General features: G+C 44.4%; 1 protein-coding gene across 1 annotated transcript in view; it reads right to left on the bottom strand.

Moving 5' to 3' along the window:
• LOC147023438 (uncharacterized) overlaps window positions 1–20496 on the bottom strand; it is a 49706-nt gene that overhangs the window by 22969 nt on the left and 6241 nt on the right. Inside the window, exons 3-7 of the mRNA XM_085888856.1 lie at window positions 7620–7928; window positions 6287–6424; window positions 5356–5601; window positions 4730–4995; window positions 31–1886 (exon numbers count right to left, since the gene is read on the bottom strand). Of these exons, the coding sequence (XP_085744982.1) occupies window positions 31–1886; window positions 4730–4995; window positions 5356–5601; window positions 6287–6424; window positions 7620–7928 (2815 nt within the window). The remainder of the gene's footprint in view (window positions 1–30; window positions 1887–4729; window positions 4996–5355; window positions 5602–6286; window positions 6425–7619; window positions 7929–20496) is intronic.

The raw sequence follows: 20496 nt of genomic DNA on the forward strand, positions 1-20496 counted from the left end.
TTTTTTTAATGTCATTGCATTTGCACTTACCCTGTTTTCACAAAGTTGGTCCAATACATCATGATAAGGAAACTCAGCTCTGCATCTCGCTCTCCATAGCTGCATCCCCCACCGATTCCACTCGGCTGCCCATATTCCTTGCTGCTTCCACCACCACCCTCTCTAATTTTGCTTCGTTTCCATGATAGCCAAGGTAGTCCAAACATATAAGCCAATTCGTCTCCATGTCCAGCTTCTCTCCAGCTCTTGCGGTCTCTCTCCCACCGAATATCATTGTCCCTCTCCACCTCTCGACGCTCTCTCTCAGACACTTCTCTCCTCAACCTCCTACTCTTCACTCTGCGAGTTTTGCTTTGATTGCACCTACTTGTTGTCATTATAAGCTTTTCCTGCTGCATTTCCTTCTCCCTTTTGTCTTTACTTCTCTTCCTTGCTCTTACTTTGTGCACAATGTGTTTCTTTCTTTCTCTTTCATCGTTTTCATCCTCATTTCTTTGTGTTGTCCTTCCACCATCTTTTTCTATATTTTGTTTCTCACTCTCCGAATTATCCCTTTTAAACCCCTCTTCACTCCTCACTTTTATCCTTCTCAGTCCTTTTCTCTTTTCAATCCTCTCCCTCCATCTCTCATTGATTGCAGTCATTATTTTATCCCAATTACCCATTTCTCCCTTTTTACTCCATTGCTTCGTCTTTCTTTGGTGTCCCTCTCTTTCTTGTAGTGGTAGTTTCATACTCGCCATTGTCTTGTTCACCTTTTTCTCTTCTATCCCACGTTTTTTCCTTCTGTTTGGCTTCTCACCATGCCTTCCACCTCCACAACTCCCAGTCAAGGCATAGAGATATATAACAGAGCCAAATCGTGCTCGAAGTTCAGCTTCTGCCATTGCTGGTGAAAGGAAAAGGGCGTCTGACAGTAACGCAATGGTTTGCTCTCTCCATCGACTCATCCTTACTCGAGATTTTTCCTTTTCTTTGGTTGTCCTTGAATGCTCCCTATCAGCTTTCTTCTTGTCCCACTGTGTTACTTTCTTCCTTTCTTTCTCCCTCTCTATACCTTCCTCCACTAACTTACCACTCCTTTTCTTGAAGGTGTCACTCTCTCCATTATTCTCACGCTCCATATTTGTCTGACCTATTCTTTCCTCCTGACTATTCATCTCCCCACTCCAAGTCCCTCCTTCTCCAGCAGCTGCCCAGTCTGTATACATAAATCTGACTGCTGCTCCCAGTGCAGTTCCCGCTGCAGACTGACCAGAACCACTGTGTCTCCGAGTCACCCATTGGACAGCAGCCTCAAACCGCACTCCCCATGGATCATGTGGATCAGGTACAGGGGGCGATGGAGGTCGAGAAACAAGACGGCAGTGGAGGGATGGAGGAAGAGAAGCAGTAAGTGGCGCGGAGAGTGGTGCAGGAATCTGGGGAGATAGTAGTGCTGAGTGAGCCACAGAGAGAGCAGTGGGTTGCTGCCGAGGCACGGAGATGGTTGTGGTAAAAGAAGCAGTCAGAGGTGCTTGAGGATTTGTGCCAAAATTTGAAGTGAGGGAGTTAGGAAGAACAAGTGAGTTTTCAGTGGAGGCAAAGTGTTGGCTGGAACCAGCATCAGGCAGAGATGATGGTGGTATATTTTTCAGTCCAATGCCAGGTAAAGTAGAAAGTGCAGCATCCTGTAAGATGTTGTTTTCTTCGAAATCTGGTTCGAAACCTTGAAGGATATCAAAGCCTTGGCGGATTTCGTGATCTGGTTCTTCTAAGTTCTTCGTGATTTGTCGCCGAAGTCGTGGTCGAGACAAATCTGAAGGTGGAGCCAAGCGAGCGGCTTCGCTTGTGGTTACACCCATCAGCACCTCGTGGTTCAAAAACTCACCACTTTGAAGCAAACCCTGAAAAATACCATACATCACAGTGCACAATAATTAACTACAGTAAGCTGTACTCGAAAGGGTGTCTCAAAAAAATATACAACTTTTAAAATGCTTCGTTTGATCCTAAAAAAGCAGTAATTTTGTCAGTAATGCTTCATTTCTTGTTGCAGAGACCCTGAAGTTTATTTCGATACCAAGCAAGCGCCAGAAAAATGCCAAGACTGACTGTACAACAACGGCCGAAAATTGTTGAACTTTGGCACCAGATGAAAAGTATCATACAGGTGCAACGTCTTTACTCGAGACATTTCGGTATCCACTTGCACCAGGCACCAAACTTTCGGACAACAAAGTGCACCATCGCAAAGTTTACCAATGTGGGAACCATCTGTGACCTTCACAAGGGTCACAGTGGTCGGAAGAGGACAGGTCGTCGTGAAGAAAATGTGGAAATGGTGAGACAGGCGGTCGTTCAGAATCCAAAAAAATCGATTCGATGACTTTCTGCGGAGACAAACATTCATAAGAGCACCGCTCAGAGGATCCTTCGCCAAGACATTCATGCCTTTCCATAGAAAATTCAAACAGAAACGGTGCTTACTGATCAACAGAAACGCAAACGACTAGACTTTGCAAATTGGCTCTCAGGAGAGTTGGAGGAAGATGCAGACTTCCTCAAAAAACTTCACATGACGGACGAATGCCATCCTCGCTTGTCCGGGGAGGTAAACAAGCAAAACTTTCGGTACTGGGGAAGTGAAAATCCTGGCAATGCATCAACTGAACTGGTGCCTCGATCTGTTCTCAGTCACCATGTGGGCGGCGGTTGGTTGTTATGGGATAATTGGTCCATACTTCTTTGAAGATGACCAGGGACGCACTTTCACGGTAAACCAGAGGAACTATCGCGAAATGATTAAGGAATTCTATCTGCCTGAGCTACGTACTCAGGCCCGTAGGAGAAACAACCTGATCCAGATGAGAACCCAGTGGTCCCAGCAGGATGGGGCACCGCCCCATACAGCCAGGGAAACAAGGCGTTTTCTCAACCAACATTTTGAGGGCCGCTTTATCTCCCTCTACGAAGACGTTGAGTGGCCACCGTATTCCCCTGATCTTACTCCTCCAGACTTCTTCATGTGGGGGTATCTCAAGGACAGGATCTATGGAAACCCTAGGCTTCAGACTCTTGATCAGCTGAAGGAAAACATCCACCGAGAAATCCAGAACATTCCTCAGGAAACGTTTCCCAAAGTGATGGAGAACATGACAACGCGTTTGGAGGCAGTGATCGGACAACGTGGAGCCTACGTCGAACATGTGGTCTAAAAGAAAACGACGATTCTACACCAAAATATAAATTTTGGTGGCAATTTTGACATTGGTCCAATAAACTTCAACCTTTCAGCTTTCTCTCCAGCCATATATCTTTTTTAAAATATATATGTTATGACCATCCTCTTTGCAGATGAAAAGTTGTATATTTTTTTGGGACACCCTGTAAAGACACAAAAGGATTATTATTGTTAATGCAGTATACATTGTGAAGTGAAAGAGTACACAGGGTTAAAAGTGGAGAAAAATTCCATCTGAAATATACATATAAAAACATGGATTTCATATCACATGCTATTTCATATCGCATCCATACTCATGATCTTTTCTGCCATCATTAACCTTCCCCAAGCTCATCTCTTTCTATGTTTCCAGGTTATTTGGTCCCCTCTCCCGACCTCTGCTGCCTTTCCCCCCTGTTTCGATTTTTCTAAATACATTTTTATGTTCCATTTCTGCTTTTTCCACAGTTTTCCTTTCGATTTCTGTGATTGAGAGTTTGCACATGTATTCGAGTTGTTCACCCCCATTGTCCTCCTCCTCCTCTTCCCCTCCCCTTGTTCACCCCCTCAGCCTGGCATTGGCTTATCGGTTAGGGTGGCTGGCTTAGGATCTTAGGGTCCTGAGTTCGAGAACGTGTCGGCCGTTGAATTAATACCAGGTGGGGTTGACGGTCTGTCATCCTTCTGAGGTCAGCGAAATGAGCACCAGCGGATTGGTATAGGGGCGCTGCATCAGCGGCATAGCCGCGTCCATAACCAATGATGTAACCAGCAGTCTCAAGGCTGCACATGAGTGTTCACCTCCTGGGTCCTCCTTTCCCTCCCCTAGCTCCCATTCTCCCTCGTGTCCTTCCTTCCAGGTCTCATTCAACTTTGTCCCTCTACTCTGCTGTTGGTATTCCCCCCACCCCTAGTTCCACTGTCCTTTGCGTTCTCGCTCCTCCATGAGCCTCGAATCTGTATACAAGAAAAACCACATCGTCCATGTGTCTGTTTCACCTCAATTTTCGCATCATACTCCCGAAATAGGTTAAGCAAGCACATCTATGTCTGTACATGCATGCTCAGAGACAGACTTTCTAATTAAAATTTAATAACTTAAGCCTCATGGTGAAAGATTATTGCAAAGGAAATGCATTACAAAGAGAAATATTGTTTCAGAGTGATATCATTGGGTCATGTGACTCATTAGTAAACTTCTCAGTGGGAGTTGGTCCTGGGTGATGCTGTCTGGCATGAATAATTGCTCTGATGAAACATGCAGAGAGTTTTTTGTGATGACATTATTTTATAATTACCTTTTGCTTTTACTTTCTAAACAATATAGCTTTGGCTATGACATCAGAAGTTGTCCCAAAAGGCATCTTATTCCAAAGCCTGGCAATTGCATCATTGATGTACGAGGTACAGACAAATTGAAAGAAATAGAAATCTTTGCAAGAGTAAGTAATGGTTGCAGGTAAAAAATGCAAAGGGAAAAAACAAGAAGTAATTGACACAGGGATAATCATAAATTACAACTACCTTGGGTGAGGATCCCAGGAAAGCAAAATCGATGGTTGGCTGGAACGTTGTCAGCGGAAACTGTGCAGCAGCCAGTGCAACATCACGAGCCGGTGCTCGACGGAGGCAGAGCAGCACCGGGCCATGGAGAGGACAAGAGAGAGAGACTGCAAGACGCTCAACGAGGGAGTACAATGTAGATCGGCGTGGAGCGGGTGAAGGAGATGGAGAAGGAGACCAGAGAGAGAGTGCTCCACCGGACTGCAGTATTAGTCGGCTAATGAGGCCTATCAAAGAGACAGAAGGAAGGCATTAAGGGGAGAGAGAAGGGTGGCATGGAAATTATAAAACAAATTTAAAATGGAAGAAACTGAGAAAGATGTTTTTTGAACCCAACTTGCATTGACAGATGCTCAAAATTAATTTCAATTTGATTGTATTTGTATTGGAGGACAGGAAAAGTCGTGAAGAATCAAATATTTTGGCAGTGAAAGAGGAGAGGTTGAAAGTTTTGGGTGTTGTTGAAGTTCCTTCTGAGTTTGTACAACTTTTTTTTTTTTAACAAAAACTGTGAAGGAAATTTAAACGAATTTACTGTTGCCAATCATCAGCATCAACCTCATGAAGGAGTTGAACATATTTTTTACCCTCTGTTTGTTGGGAGAGAGAAAGCAGGGAAGCAGCTGTAGCTCCAGCCCCCCAGCCTGCAAGAGTTACCCCCTCCCCAGGGTCAAAAGTTCCTCCACGAGTGCGTCTCGTCCCACTTGATACTTTCACTCCACTCCTGCCTCCGCGACCCCCAAAATGCGGAAGGTTTTGATGGACCCAACGCAATGCAGCCGCAATATCATGGAGACCCGCATTCCCTCTTGCTTCCCCCTCAGGAAGGAAACCTATGGAATGGTAAGTAGAAAAGGTCCGAAATAGTAAATATTAACAAATCACAACCAACCACAACTACCAAATGTGTTGTGCATTCTGGGGTGTGTTCCATGACCAAGCAGTTTGCTATCGCTTGCCAAGCCAGCCGTTCCTTACCAACCGTTTCAACTCAGTGCTTTTGAGCCACTTGGCGAGCGCTCTGCAAGCTCATTGGTAATGGAACACACACGCCGGGTCAATGGAGTTTGCCAAATCTAAAATCAATAACCCGTCTTGGATACGTTGTCACACTTGGTGGCTTTCAGCACAACATGATGTGTAATACACGAGCTAGCTATCGTGTGCAGCCTGTGGCTGCTGGTTGCATCATTTATCATTTTTGTGGGCGTGGCTATGCCACTGGTACTCATTTCGCCAATCTCGGAAGGATGACAGGTTGCGTCAACCCCACCTGGAGTTAATTCAACGGCGGGCAAGGGCTCAAATTCAAGCTCCTAACTTCTTAAGCCAGCCACCCTAACTGTTAAGCCAACACCAGGCTTTATAATACTCGAATTCAAATCAATCAGATACATAAAGGGCTATCATTATCTTTTAATCCACTGAATTTAGTACAAGTGCAAATCTATTTGGGTCACGTGATGAAGCCATGGTAATTGTGGCGATCTGTGATGCAGTTCTCCTACTTATACCAACCAAAGGGCCCCAGTCGGTAGTTCAAGGTGACAACGATGATGTCTCCAACGGTGGCAAGGATCGAGGGGTCAAAGGCCCGTGCTGAGCCCGTCACGAAACCCCCACCATGGAGGAACACCATGCAATCTCGTGGAGGACCTGGAAGAAGAAATGTGACTTCCTTTTGTGTTTTCAGCTTGAATTTCAATTCCTTTTGGAGGCAGATTTTCTGAGTACAATGTTATTGTATTTCAATATCACTGCAGACTGAACTAGTATGAAGAGCTAGACAACATGAACAAAGCTTTCTCGTTCGAAAAGTTTCCAATGCAGTGTTTGTGCATTGACAGCGGTCAAAGGTCAAGAGGTCTGATACCATGTTCCATGCAATTTTGTGGTTCAGAGTCATTGTAATATTAATTTATTTGATGCATAATGGAGGTGGCAGGATATTCCATTTAATTAATACACCAGTGTACTTTGGGTTTGACTGTCTGGTCCCTAATTACATTAATCTCACAGACAGATCCACCTAAAGCTGCAGATTGGTGCAATTCCACGAAGCAACGCCGCATCATACGGAGCATGACATTCTTTAAATATATCATCAAGTCCACCGTCAACTCTACAATTTACACTCAAAAGGGTTGCTATTCGAAATGGTACCCTGGCCGACGTCTTTATACTTTGTCGGAATATAACAAAACAACAACAACAAAAAAAGAAGACATTTTTGTGTACATAATCGAGGTTTGTGGAAGAGCTAGCGCATCGTGGAAGGGAACGAAATGGAAAGGAGGAAACACCAACAACGAACAAAGTAGAAGTGAGAGAAGGAGAGAGATCAAGTGGAGATCAGAGAGGACCACATGGGGTGAACAAACTGCACACAAACTGAATGAAACACAGCAAGAAGGTGAAGGTGTGGATGAAACAGGAAAGGAACTAAACAACTGCCAACGAACTAATTTGAATCACGTACTTCATCACGCATCACAGTAATGGACCCAGTAGCCTCACATTCAGGGATAAGATCATGCTCTGAATCAGTGTATCAAATAAACTTTGGTAAATATAAGGGTCAACATACTGGACTATGTATAAATGGTTGCAAAAGGCAAATAGCTCGAGTTTGTAGCAATTGCAATGAAATGCTGAATGTGTAAGTAAGAAATGACAAACTAACTCCATACAATTTAATTTTTTTTTTTTCAATCAACTCTAAAAGAAATGTCATCACATTGACTCTACCGCAGTAAGTGCTCTCGACCTCTTGGGACCTGATTTTGTCAAAAAAAAACAAAAAACATTTCAATGGAGGGATCTTTAAACAGATGAAACATGATCATTGTACCGGCTGTTGCAGGTGCATATATGTTGAGGTACAAACAATCTTCATCGCCTTCCCAATCTTCATCGCTCTCCTTTTCATCCTCGGTGTTATTCTCTGCACCTTGTGCTCTACCCCATGGACCCTCCCCCCCTCCATCTCTTTCCAAGACCTCTCCTTTTGGGAGCTGCATGCACGGGGCAGAAAGAACTGTGGCGTTTCGGACACCCATCCAGGGCGAGATATTACGTGGAAGCGTGAACCTTAAGTCACCCAGAGGTGGGGATGCATAAGGGACCGATAAAAACCGAATAATAGGGGAAATAGCCAGAGCTGAGGGAAGGGAAAAGAAAGAAGGGGATGGGAGAGCAGACAACAAAACAGGACATTGATGAATAATTAAACATCACATCCAAGAAGGGAAAGAATATATATATATATATATATATATATATATATATATATATTTTTTTTTTTTTAAAGAATGCATTTAAAGTCTGGATATTTAACAAAATATTGGTGGCAAAGTCAAAGATAAACAGCAGGAATAGGAATAAAATTTGAAGTCAAGTTGTACACAGAATTATTCACAGAGCTAAACAGATATGATTATACAATCCACAAGACATGTAAGGTACATGCTTACTATGACTTGATGAAACGTGCAAATGTTTCATTGAATCTAAACTAATCTAAAGAAAAATAACATGTGATGAATGATGACAGCTAATGCACCATCACATCTATTGCACAAGGTTCTGCAAAGCCGATGATGATATTACTGTCTGGGAGGATAGCTCAAGGGTACCTGGTGCTATTATTACCTCCAAGAAGCCACGTTTTAGACTCTATCCCGAGCAAGCTCGCATCCAACACTAAACCTGGTCGAGTATTCAAATTTAAGGCTCATGGAAGAGCAAGGTGACAGTGGGGCTATTGTTGGATACAAAAAGCAAGGGAATTAACCAACAGAATAGGAAAAAGAGGAGGAAAGGAAACATAGTAACCTGCAAGTAAGACTGGTAAGTTAGGAAGGGTTAAAGAGGATAGAAAATATTGTGGATAGGGGTGAGGGCATGAAATGAGATGGTAGTGCCCTGTTTGTTTGAAGCCCTGGAGGGAGAAATGTAAACGAACCGTCTCTGGAAGGCAGTTACACAAGCACGAGAAAATAAGAGACAAAACCCTGGATTTGGGGATTCAAACTAGCAGGGGTTACTGTAATAAGGCATCTATCCTGGAGGAGATGGGGATGGTCAAAGGTCTGAGAGCAGAGGCGGATAGACGGGAAAAGAGATGGTACAAAGTAGAGAGGCTGCTGACCTGCCGGCAATGTGACAGCAACATGCCTTGTGCTCGGCCTCATCCCGAGAGATGCCAATAATGAGAGTTCATCTGAGGATCCTTTTGGAATGACAGGACAAGACTGAGATTTTCCTGGATTTAAACACATATTCCAATTCTAAGATGAGCATCTCTTCAATTTGGATAAGACAGTGACTCAGCTGCTGTCTGCCTGTCAATTGAATGGTGTACTATCGACACAATGTGGAGTCATCTGTGGAAAGGAAGAGATTTTTCTTCCAGAGCTTGAAAGAGATTGTTTATGGAGATGACGAACAAGACATGGCCAAAAACGCTGCCTTGTGGCACTCCGGCTTCTACTAGGAGAGGAGAGGGTTCCATTAATGCCAGATTATGCCGAATGCCTGAGAAATGGTCTTAACCTCTCGTTTGAAATATATGACCTCCAACCATTGGTGAGAGAGGAGGAGAAATATGCGCGCCGTTGAGTGACTGGGATGGAATACAAAGAGTCAAAGATCAGGTTGTTTGAAAAGAGAAAATACTTGGTGTCAGCTGCAATGATGGATTCCATGACTGTTTGTTATGCTAAGTTGCCCCACAAGTGGGGCAACTTAGCTAAATATAGCATAACAATTGTGCATTTTGTGAGGAAAGCACCAAATTTGGCATACTAGTAGCCTATCATATTATGAACAGATTTGGATATTGGGCCATCTCAAATTCAGCCGCGGATGGCGGCACTGAAGAATGTTTATTTATTGTCATGTATGCTCACATATCTTTGTTCAATCCTGACTGGGTGTTTGTTTGGCAACAGCCACCTTTGCGGTTGTGATTTTAACCCAATATGGAAACCTCCAACCAGGTTTTCTACTCCTGGTACGTCCCTCCCTCCTGGACCAAGTAATGACTAACTTTCAATCCAATCTCCATTGTTCATCTTCTGTCTCTATTATTTTTTCTGATCACTTTTGAGTCAAGGCCCATCTCTCACTGGCTATTGTAAAGAAGCAACTTCATGAACACAGGCCAATGAGCAGGAATATCAATCTGCGCTCACACAAATGGATTAGACCACCATCTCCACAGTCCCTGATATTGATTCCCCCTTGAAATAGTTTCACAAAAGTCTACTTTCTCTAATACAATCACAATCAGCATCACAATCAGCAAACATGCATAGAAATCAGCAAACTGCCCTGCATAAAAAAGGTGCAAAAACAGATCCCTGCAACTACAGACCAATCAGCCTTCTCCCAATCATCAGCAAGGTTATGGAATCCATCATCGCTTCAGACATTAAATCCTTCCTCTTCTCCAATGGCTTGATTTCCGATCATCAATTTGGTTTCAGACCAGGTCACTCTACCCTGGATATTCTGCTTCTGCTCTCCCAACAATGGATGGAGGTCCTCAATGCCAGACATGAAATCCGAGCCGTATCCCTGGACATACCACGTGCTTTTGACATGGTCTGGCACCCTGCACTACTCACCAAACTCTCGTCCCATGGTATCCAAGGCCATCTCCACTCATGGCTCGCAGACTTCCTCTCCTGTCGCAGTCAACGTGTGGCCCTAAATGGAGTTCTTTCATCCCCTCTTCCTGTTCAGGCTGGAGTTCCTCAAGGTAGCATTCTGGGCCCTGTTCTTTTTCTGGTTTTCATCAATGATCTCTCAGACTCCCTGGAAAATCCTCTTTATCTCTTTGCTGATGACTCCACCCTCTGCCGTACCATCGGTCATCCCTCAGACCGACAAACAGCAGCTTCTTCGCTCACTGCAGATCTGGATAAAATCACAAACTGGTCCAACACGTGGAACATCTTTCAATCCGGACAAATCTCACACTCTCACTATGTCTCTCCCAAAGGACCGTTTAGAACACCCCCCCCGCCCCATCCACTTTCTCAACAATCCTTTGGAAGAAGTCCTTTCTTTCAAGCTTCTGGGTCTCACTATCTGCCATGACCTTTCCTGGGAAAGCCACATTTCAAACCTCGCCTCCAAAGCCAGTCGCCGACTGGGAATCCTCCGTCGTGCAAAGTCCTTCCTCGACCCACCTGAGCTCCTGACCACTTACAAGGTTTTCGTCCGCAGCCTGATGGAGTACTGCTCTCCCCTTCGGGGTGGTGCACCTGCCTCCCACCTTCTCGGCTTCACGCTGTGGAAACCAAGGCATTTCGGATCATTGGCATCTCCCTCGATGAGGCTGAGTCTTTGGGCCTCTAACTCTCTCACCACAGACTGGATGGTGGTCTTTCTGTCTTCTTCCATCTCATCTCAAGCCTCCCCCCCCTGCTCTCTCTCTCTGTGATTTGTCCCCACCACATTTCCACAGGGCGCTCAAGGTCCGCCAACAACCCCCTTCTGGTAAAACTACCAAAATCACGAATCACTGCTCATCTTCACTCTTTCATTCCTCTTTTTTCCCGCCTTTGAAATAAACTCCTCAATCTAATCAATCCCATTCTTCCCTCCATGCCTTCAAAACAGCTGTTCACCACCACCTCTTATCATCCCCCATCCAAATCCTCGCTCTTTTCTACCCCCGATAATCCTCCCCAAGCCCAACTCCTTAAAATTCCCTGCTTTCCCTCCTGAAAGTCCCTTTAATGTCCATCTTGTATACCCCGTGTTACCCGCCCCATCCCTCTCCCTTCCACAGATCTCCTAATGTCTCTGTTCCCCACTGTTTTGTCCTTCCCACTCCCGCCCCTCTTGTCTCATGCCCCCCTTGCTGTGCGTTGTGTGTTACCTCTTACACGAGCCTTGACAAGGTATACAAAAAAACCCTAAAAATACACCGGTTTATCCCATCCAGCCAGAGGCTTTCTATCCATCCTCTTGACCCAGCAAACTGAAGCCTGTGGGGAGGAGGTTGAAGTAAAGCAGCTTGCTTTCTCAACATGGAAATTCATTCCAAAGGTTCGCAACAATTGTTTGTCCATCCTGAGGCAAGCCAGAAAACATAATCGTACAAATATCAAGGCTCAACTCTCCAACCAGTCTCCTTCCTCCAAGTCATGGTGGCACCTTGTCAAGCCTGTCTCTAATGTATTGGTTAGGGTTAGGATTGGTTCCACCATCCCATCTCTCACCTCAAATGGCGTTACTGTAGACTCTGCCCGAGATAAGAGAGAATGTCTAAACTTTATTTTTGCCTCCAAATCTTGTGCCCATCTCTTCCATTTTCGTGTGTTTTCTTTGCATATCTTACAATGACATACCCACTGTCTTATGAACTCTGTGTCCTTCAAGTCTGTGTCCGTGTTACACAGTCGAAATTATGAAGTGTAGAGAAAGGGGTTACGGTTACCCAGCCATGAATTTTTATACTCCCCAATTGTAACGTCCCAACCACTGAATCAAATCACCGACACTAACAAGTCAAACACAATCGAGAAGAAATACCACGTATAAAACCAATTGATCCCATTCCATTAATTAATCACAAACAAGTTAGCAGATCCCTGGATATGACCCACAACGATGCGTAAGTGTGTGTGAGGTTACCAGTCACTGAACAGTTAATATTGAGCAGTTCTTGATCAAAATCCAAAGTCTTCAAAAAACCAACAGCACAATCCTCGACTGTCACTAGTTGTGGATGTTGAGGGCAGGAATCCACAAAAATGTCCACAACAGCAGAAGACAAACCACAGGAAGTTTGCAAGAGAGACAGCCTCTGCTCTTGGCTCATGGTAATGGCTCGGGTGTAACAGTTAGTGTAAAGGCAATGACTAAGGATCCAGAATGTGAGAGATGACAGACCATACCAGCATCGCCACCCAAAAGAGGCAAGCCACACAACAATGCAAGGTACCAACGGTGGAGAGAGAGAGAGAGAGAGAGAGAGAGAGAGAGAGAGAGAGAGAGAGAGAGAGAGAGAGAGAGAGAGAGAGAGAGAGAGAGAGAGAGAGAGAGAGAGAGAGAGAGAGAGAGAGAGAGAGAGAGAGAGAGAGAGAGAGAGAGAGAGAGAGAGAGAGAGAGAGAGAGAGAGAGAGAGAGAGAGAGAGAGAGAGAGAGAGAGAGAGAGAGAGAGAGAGAGAGAGAGAGAGAGAGAGAGAGAGAGAGAGAGAGAGAGAGAGAGAGAGAGAGAGAGAGAGAGAGAGAGAGAGAGAGAGAGAGAGAGAGAGAGAGAGAGAGAGAGAGAGAGAGAGAGAGAGAGAGAGAGAGAGAGAGAGAGAGAGAGAGAGAGAGAGAGAGAGAGAGAGAGAGAGAGAGAGAGAGAGAGAGAGAGAGAGAGAGAGAGAGAGAGAGAGAGAGAGAGAGAGAGAGAGAGAGAGAGAGAGAGAGAGAGAGAGAGAGAGAGAGAGAGAGAGAGAGAGAGAGAGAGAGAGAGAGAGAGAGAGAGAGAGAGAGAGAGAGAGAGAGAGAGAGAGAGAGAGAGAGAGAGAGAGAGAGAGAGAGAGAGAGAGAGAGAGAGAGAGAGAGAGAGAGAGAGAGAGAGAGAGAGAGAGAGAGAGAGAGAGAGAGAGAGAGAGAGAGAGAGAGAGAGAGGAGAGAGAGAGAGAGAGAGAGAGAGAGAGAGAGAGAGAGAGAGAGAGAGAGAGAGAGAGAGAGAGAGAGAGAGAGAGAGAATGATTGCAGCTGGTTAACATTGCAAGGTTCCTCTGAGGCATGTCCCAGGTTCTTGCAACCTGTTTTCCATGGCCTGTTTTGCAGTCACCAATCCATCCACTCTAGTGTGTCTCTTTTTCCCAAGTAATGACAGTGGATCACAAGAGACTCCTTTCTCCATGTGACGGAAGGTGATGTCTAGCTTCAGGAAAAGACAAAAACGGGACAGTGAAAAGCTGAACCTCCATCTTAGCATTCTCCATACTTGTTTTATACACAGATCTACATTCCTCAGTCCATCTGCACAATCCGCTGCCACCCAGTCCTTTCAGTCCCAGTCGAGGTTTGGCACCTTGGCTTGACTTCTCTTTCAACATATCTCTCCCACCATGAAAAATTCTTCTTTTTATAATCCAGGTCATGTGACCTCACTCATGTGGCTGTTGATGCCAAATTGGTCAGCCAATCAACCATAATGTAACCAACCACAAACAAGTTCATAATATTTGTTCTTGTTATTGATATTCACAGAATTGTTGACCATTTTTCCTTAATTCTTTACCATTCGGTAGGTTTGGTCCAATTTATCATGTCATTTACATTGGTAGTTCATAGGCATATCAATACAAGCCTTAGCTTCTGAATTCAGGTATTGTAATGTACTCGATAGACAGGGCCGAAGGCTCTGAAGTGGGAACAACAGCTTCAATTCGGACATGGGCATAAGCACAGGATCGGAACATGGGCGGGTCACATGACTCTGCTTAACCACACCCCGGTGCACCCATGTGTGCATGCATTATCATAAACTACTGATACATCTCATCTCCCTCCCCCTTTTTATTTTTTATTTTTTTACAAATCAAGACACTCAGGAGAGTTACAGACACGAGCTGATCTTTTAAGAGCTAGTGGAGGGCTGTCCTTGCTTGCAACTGCTGTGGGCTTCTCAATAAGGGGTACAGGGTCAGGAAGGAGTTCAGGTACATTGATGGGTGAGAAGCTTTAATGAGGAAACACCTCAGGTTCAAACACAGGTGGTGTTGATACAGGAGTGGGTGACAAAGGAACTTGAGCCGGTTCAATGTTTGGCTCCCCATGACGTAACCTGAGTTGGTCAACGTGTTTACACATGTATCTACCATAACAAAACTTCACAAGAAACATCATTCAACCAATGTTATCGATAATGATGCCAGATAACCAATTGGTTCCACAACCGGAGTTCAACACATATACAGGATCATTGATCTGGAAGTTTCGGTATTAAGACGTTTGGTCGTGATTACGTTTCTGTTGATACTTGTTATTCTCGACCTCGACCGTTAGGTCCGGGTGCACTAATGATAACCGTGTTGTTAATTCACGACCCCTAAGAAGCTTGGCAGGTGAGCGACCGGTGGTTTGATGTGGTCTGGTGCGGTAGTTGAGCAACACACGAGCTAGATCAGATTGAATGGAGCCTTCCTTGATGCGGCTTCAACCATTGTTGATGATCTGAACAGCACGTTCAGCTTGACCATTACTGGCAGGTTTGTAGGGGGCAGATGTGTAGTGCTTAATGCCATTCATTTTACAAAAGTTCTGAAACTCTGAATTCGGAAATGATGATCCATTATCTGATTCCATGGAGTTTGGAATACCATATTGCGTGAACATGGTACGTAGAGCTTCAATTGTTACAGCAGAGGATGAGGATGCAAAGGATTCAGGCAAACAAGAGCTTCAATCCATTTGGAGTGGGCACCAACTAGAATAAGGAAAAGCTTCCCTTGAAATGGACCAGCATGGTCGATGTGGAGTCTGGACCATGGTTTTGATGGCCATGACCACAAGGCCAATGGAGACTGTGGCGGTGTCTTGGCATGGGCTTGATAAGTGTAACAATGGTGGATACTGGACTCAGTGTCACTGTCCAAACCAAGCCACCAAACATGGGCTTGGACAATAGCCTTCATGGTGACTATGCCTGGATGAGCATTGTGGAGTTCACTGATAATTTTCCCAGGGAGTTTTGGCGGAATTATCACTCGGCTACCCAAAAGCAGGCAGTATGCATCAATAGAGACCCCATCCCTCCGGATGAGGTATGGTTTCGCCCCTTCTGGTAGTGATGCCCAATTACCTGACATAGCACAGCGTTTCATTTGTGACAAATCTGGATTGCTACTGGCAGCAAAAGCAATCTGCTTTGAGGTTACTGGTGCCTCATCGTTAATGACGTTAGACATGAGATGAATGATATCGCCAGATTGTGGAGGTTCTGGGATGGTTAAGGGAAGCGGCAAGTGACTGAGCCTGTCAGCACAGTACATTTCCTTACCTGGGCAGTAAACCAATGAATAGTCATAACCAGCATGGGTTAACACCAAACGTTGTACACAACCTAATGAAGTGGGCAGAATGGCTCTGGATTCTTCCAGGAGACCTAATAAGGGTTTGTGATCAGTCTCAATGGTAATCTGTCTTCCAAAGACATACTGGAGCATCTTTAAGGTGCCACAGACACACGCTATCACCTCTCGTTCTACTTGAGCATAGCGACGTTCAGTGTCAGATAATGGTTCGTGATGCATACACAACAGGCTGCAGATTACCGGTTCCATTTGTTTGCAACAACGCACACCCAATGCCATATGAAGAGCTATCACAACTGAGAACAAGTTCCTTGAATGGGTCATAATGGACAAGTCACGGCGAAGAGGATAGCATGGTTTTAGCGGCCTTGAGCGCTCTTGTTTGGGTAGCTTCTCAGGTATTCAATTTCACATACCATAAAGGTACACTTCTCACACCTGAGGCATAACCCAGCTTGTGACAGCTGATTGAGGACTTTGTTTCGGTTCTCTAGGTGTTCATGTTGTGACTTGCCAGTCACTGGTATGTTGTCCTGAAATACAATTGTCTTTGGTACAGTTTTCAAGAATGTCTCCATCTTGCGTTGGAAGGTTGGTGCAGCAGAGCATATGCCAAATGGGTATGTGTTTTCCATGTAGAGTCCTCGATGAGTGTTGATGCATATATAGGGCTTGGAATCATCATCCAGTTCCATTTGAGCAGAGGCATTGGTCAAATCAAGCTAAGTGAATGTATGGCCACCCATGAGAGTGATGAACAGGTCCTCTGCTTTGGGAAAAGGGTAGCCATCCAGCTTTGAATAGCAGTTGATCATTATTCCGTAGTCCCCACAAATGCGCACTGTTCCCTCTACTTTGAGTATTAGAACGATAGGTGCTGCCCCAGTCGGAGTACTCGGCTGGTGAGATGATTGAGAGTACTCGGCTCCACTCTGCAGGCGGTCAAGCTCACATTCGGTCATTGATTGCATCATGTTGGGCACAGGTCTCGCCTTATGGAACAATGGCTGAGCATCTGCAGAAACATGAATCCTCACTTTGGGTCCTGAAAAGGTGCCAACACCATCACTGAACAGGCCAAGGTACTTGTTGAGCATGGTATCGTATCCAGCATCAGAGTTGGAGAATCTGTTTACGTCACTCCAATTAAGTCTGATTATTCTAAACCAATCTCGGCCTTAGAGGGTTCGTCCTTCTCCATGCACTATCAGTAGTGGGAGGACATGAGTGCTGTTTCCATATCCTTCAGTTACGTTAGCTGAGCCAACTACAGGAACCACCTCCTTGGTGTATGTTCTCAAGTCGGTAGATACAGACCGGAGTGCAGGAGCCTTTCTCGGAGGGTAGATGGAGGTGAACTCGCTCTCGCTCATAATTGATCTGGAAGCGCCGGTATCAACATTCATCCTCACCGGGACCATATCGATTGTTACATCAACTATAATTGGAGCATCAGAGCTCTTTGTTTCAACAGAGAAAACCTCATAAAGTTCCTCCCTTGACTCTCGGCTGCAGAGTGAGGGCATCATCTCACCAGTCGAGTACTCCGACTGGGCCGCACCTATCGTTCGCTGCATCAGGGTTCATAAACATTATCATCATTATCATTATCATAAACTACTGAAACAGATCAGGTATGCCTCCATATTTGTTTCTGTATGTGTTATTTTGAATGTATCCTTCTGACTTCACAAAGTTCTGAAAATATTGCCTTCATATGTTTTTGTTTTACTGTATTTATACTGTATTGGAAACTATGGAAATAAATATATATTTTTTCAATTGAAAATATTAAAATCACAGGCACGTCAGTGGTCTGTTTTCTACCATCTATTTTCCAATATTGATCCCTCTGTTCTCCGAGTCCTCAGGCCCACACTATTTACTCCAGGATTCTTCCTGCAACAGTCTCATAGTTAAACTTCTAAACTCCAAACTGACTGCACACCACAACTCTTTTATTCCTCACTTCTCCCATCTATGGAACCATCTTCTAGTGGCTGTTCTGTCTAATTCTTCCCTCCAAGGCTTCAAGATGACTGTTCACCTCCTCAAGTCATCCACACATTTATTCTTCCCTCATTAATTTTTACCAAGCCCACCCTTCCTTTGTAAGTTATTGTGGAGGTTGTTCCGTCTCATTCTTTCCTGCAGGGCTTAAAGCAGCAGAGCACCACCTTCTGCCATTCCTAATTCTGTCTCACTAATCTTTATTACCCCCCATTAAAGGCCCGGTCACACCTTGTCGTTTTAGCCAACGTATGCCGATTTTTGAGTTTTTTTTCTAAAACGCTGGCACACGTTGAATACGTTATGGGTAAGTTTTGATAACATTGAGAGCACGCTGAAAAACACTGCCATACGTCGTACGTTGGCTTTATACGTTGTACTTTTTGGTTGTCCTCAAGTTTTTTCATGCTTGAAATTTCACGACTATGCCGGCGTATGACTCACACGTTCCGCTACGCTGGCCACGAGTTGTATGCACGGTCTGCGATCGTTGACAGACATCAACACATGCTACTTGTAAGTTAATCATAAGTTGAGACACGCCGAGGTAATGTTTAGCGTACCCGAAACTTATTTCTAACCTATGATTAACGTGTTGTTGGCACGTTACGCGATTGTTGTCATACGTCGACAGACGTTACTTTTAAGTTACTCATAGGCTGAAAGACGTCGGTATAATGGATCGTCCTTGAGTCAGCGTCCACGGCCACGGCCAGGACACTTATTTGCAGCATTCTTCAAACTTTTCTTCGGCATGACGAGGATGTTCACACTTCGATGTCTAGCTTGGCTATGATTCCAATTGTCCATCGGCAGCGTCTATTTAAAATCGTCGAGTTTGAGCGTTTTAACACGTTCAGAAGAAACGCTTCAAATTTCAAAACCCCAGCGTCAAAAAACAAAGGCGAGTGACAGCAATTGAAATCGTTCATTGTAAACAATGAAAATAGCTGAGTGGTACCGTTTAAAAGTCGTTGAGTGTAAAAAAAATCCAATTGTTGAGCGCAAGCGTCTACTTTCAATAGTGGAGATGCAGCCATTTAAATCGTTGAGTGGCAGCCTATGAATAGCAGACCCCACGTCACCGGCAAAGATAAACTGCCGCACGATATGGATAAGTTAGGCTATCGTTGGGCATAGTTTGTGAACGCCGGCTTCAGAATAATTATTCGTTGGTATACCGTAGCTATAAGTTATCGAAGTGCTCTATGCACATTATTAGTTCATTGTGCATTTGTCCAACCCGTTATGAATAGACCTAAATCGTAAAAACAAGCCATAGCTCATTGTTGAAAAAGCCCCATAAAAATTAGCCACGAAGAACTTCGAACAATGGTGTAAAGATGTCTCCTACCCGTGGACACGCGGATGCAAGGAGGATCCATCATAACCCACACCCTCCCCCTCACACTCACCTACGACTGCCAACATGAACAAACTACTACTAATACTAATACTAATACTAATACTAATACTGATACTGATACTGATACTGTTACTGCTGACATGGATATCGACTCAAAAAGGACTCGAAAACACTGTTGGGTTCCCCTTTTATGAACACCATTTTTATATACCAATTCCCAAAACCGCTGGGAACACGTCTTTATATGGCAGTTGTAACCTAGAAACACGTTCATTTATTTTTTTTGTCGACCGGAAGACGTCATTGGAATACGTCTACATACGTCGATGTGTGTTGGGACTACGTAAAGAATTGGTTCAAAGCACGTCAAACATAAGTTAGAAATAAGTTTCGCGTAAAAAAGACATTACCGCGACGTGTTTCGACTTATGAGTAGCTTATAAGTAGCCTTTGTGGACGTGTGTAAGCGTCCACATATCGTGTGTAAAACTTATCCCCATCGCATGCGGAACGTGTGTCATACGCCGAGTACATCGTAAAATTTAGAACATGTTTAAAATTTCTTGACGTACTCTACTTACTACGACGTATGATAGCGTACTTTAGCGTTGTACTCAGGTATACCAAACTTACTCATACCGTATTTGACGTGCCCTAACGTTTTAGACACATTTTTCTTCGGTCGGCATACGCTGGCAAGATCGCCAAGGTGTGACCGCGATGTTGACACTTCCATTTCTACGGCAGTTATGATTCGAATCGTTGTGCGTCAGCCTTTTAATAGGCTACGTCACGACATCGTCGGCGATGCGTGCAACGCGCTATGCCTAAGTTAGACTATCGTTGGGCATCGGTTGTGTAGGCCAAAAACAGGTTCAGCATTCGTTGGTATAAGTTATCTATAACACAACGAAACGTTCTGTGTCCGTTACTAATGCGTTATACATAAGACCAAGTCGCTATGAATACGTCCGAATCTTAAAAAAAAAACATCAAAAGTTCAACGTAAGCCAGCGTTTTAGATACATTTTAATACGTTGCCATCGCTGGCTAAAACATCAAGGTGTGACCGGGCCTTAACATTACTTAACTCAATCATTTTTGTTGCTCGTTTCAGTTTCCTCCCCTCTGTCCGATCTTCTTTTCTTGTTTATTTATTCCCTTGATCTTTTTGTTGGTAAGTTTGCTGAAATTTTTGCCCCACGCACACGAGGTGAAAAGCCGGGTTAGGCAATTGATCACTTCTGTCTGTCTGTCCGTCCGTCCGTCCATCCTCAAACATCAGTTTATGATCGAGG

Source organism: Eptatretus burgeri, chromosome 7, assembly GCF_056783735.1.
Source record: "Eptatretus burgeri isolate ZD-2024b chromosome 7, Ebu_testis_v1, whole genome shotgun sequence".
Taxonomy (NCBI): domain Eukaryota; kingdom Metazoa; phylum Chordata; class Myxini; order Myxiniformes; family Myxinidae; genus Eptatretus; species Eptatretus burgeri.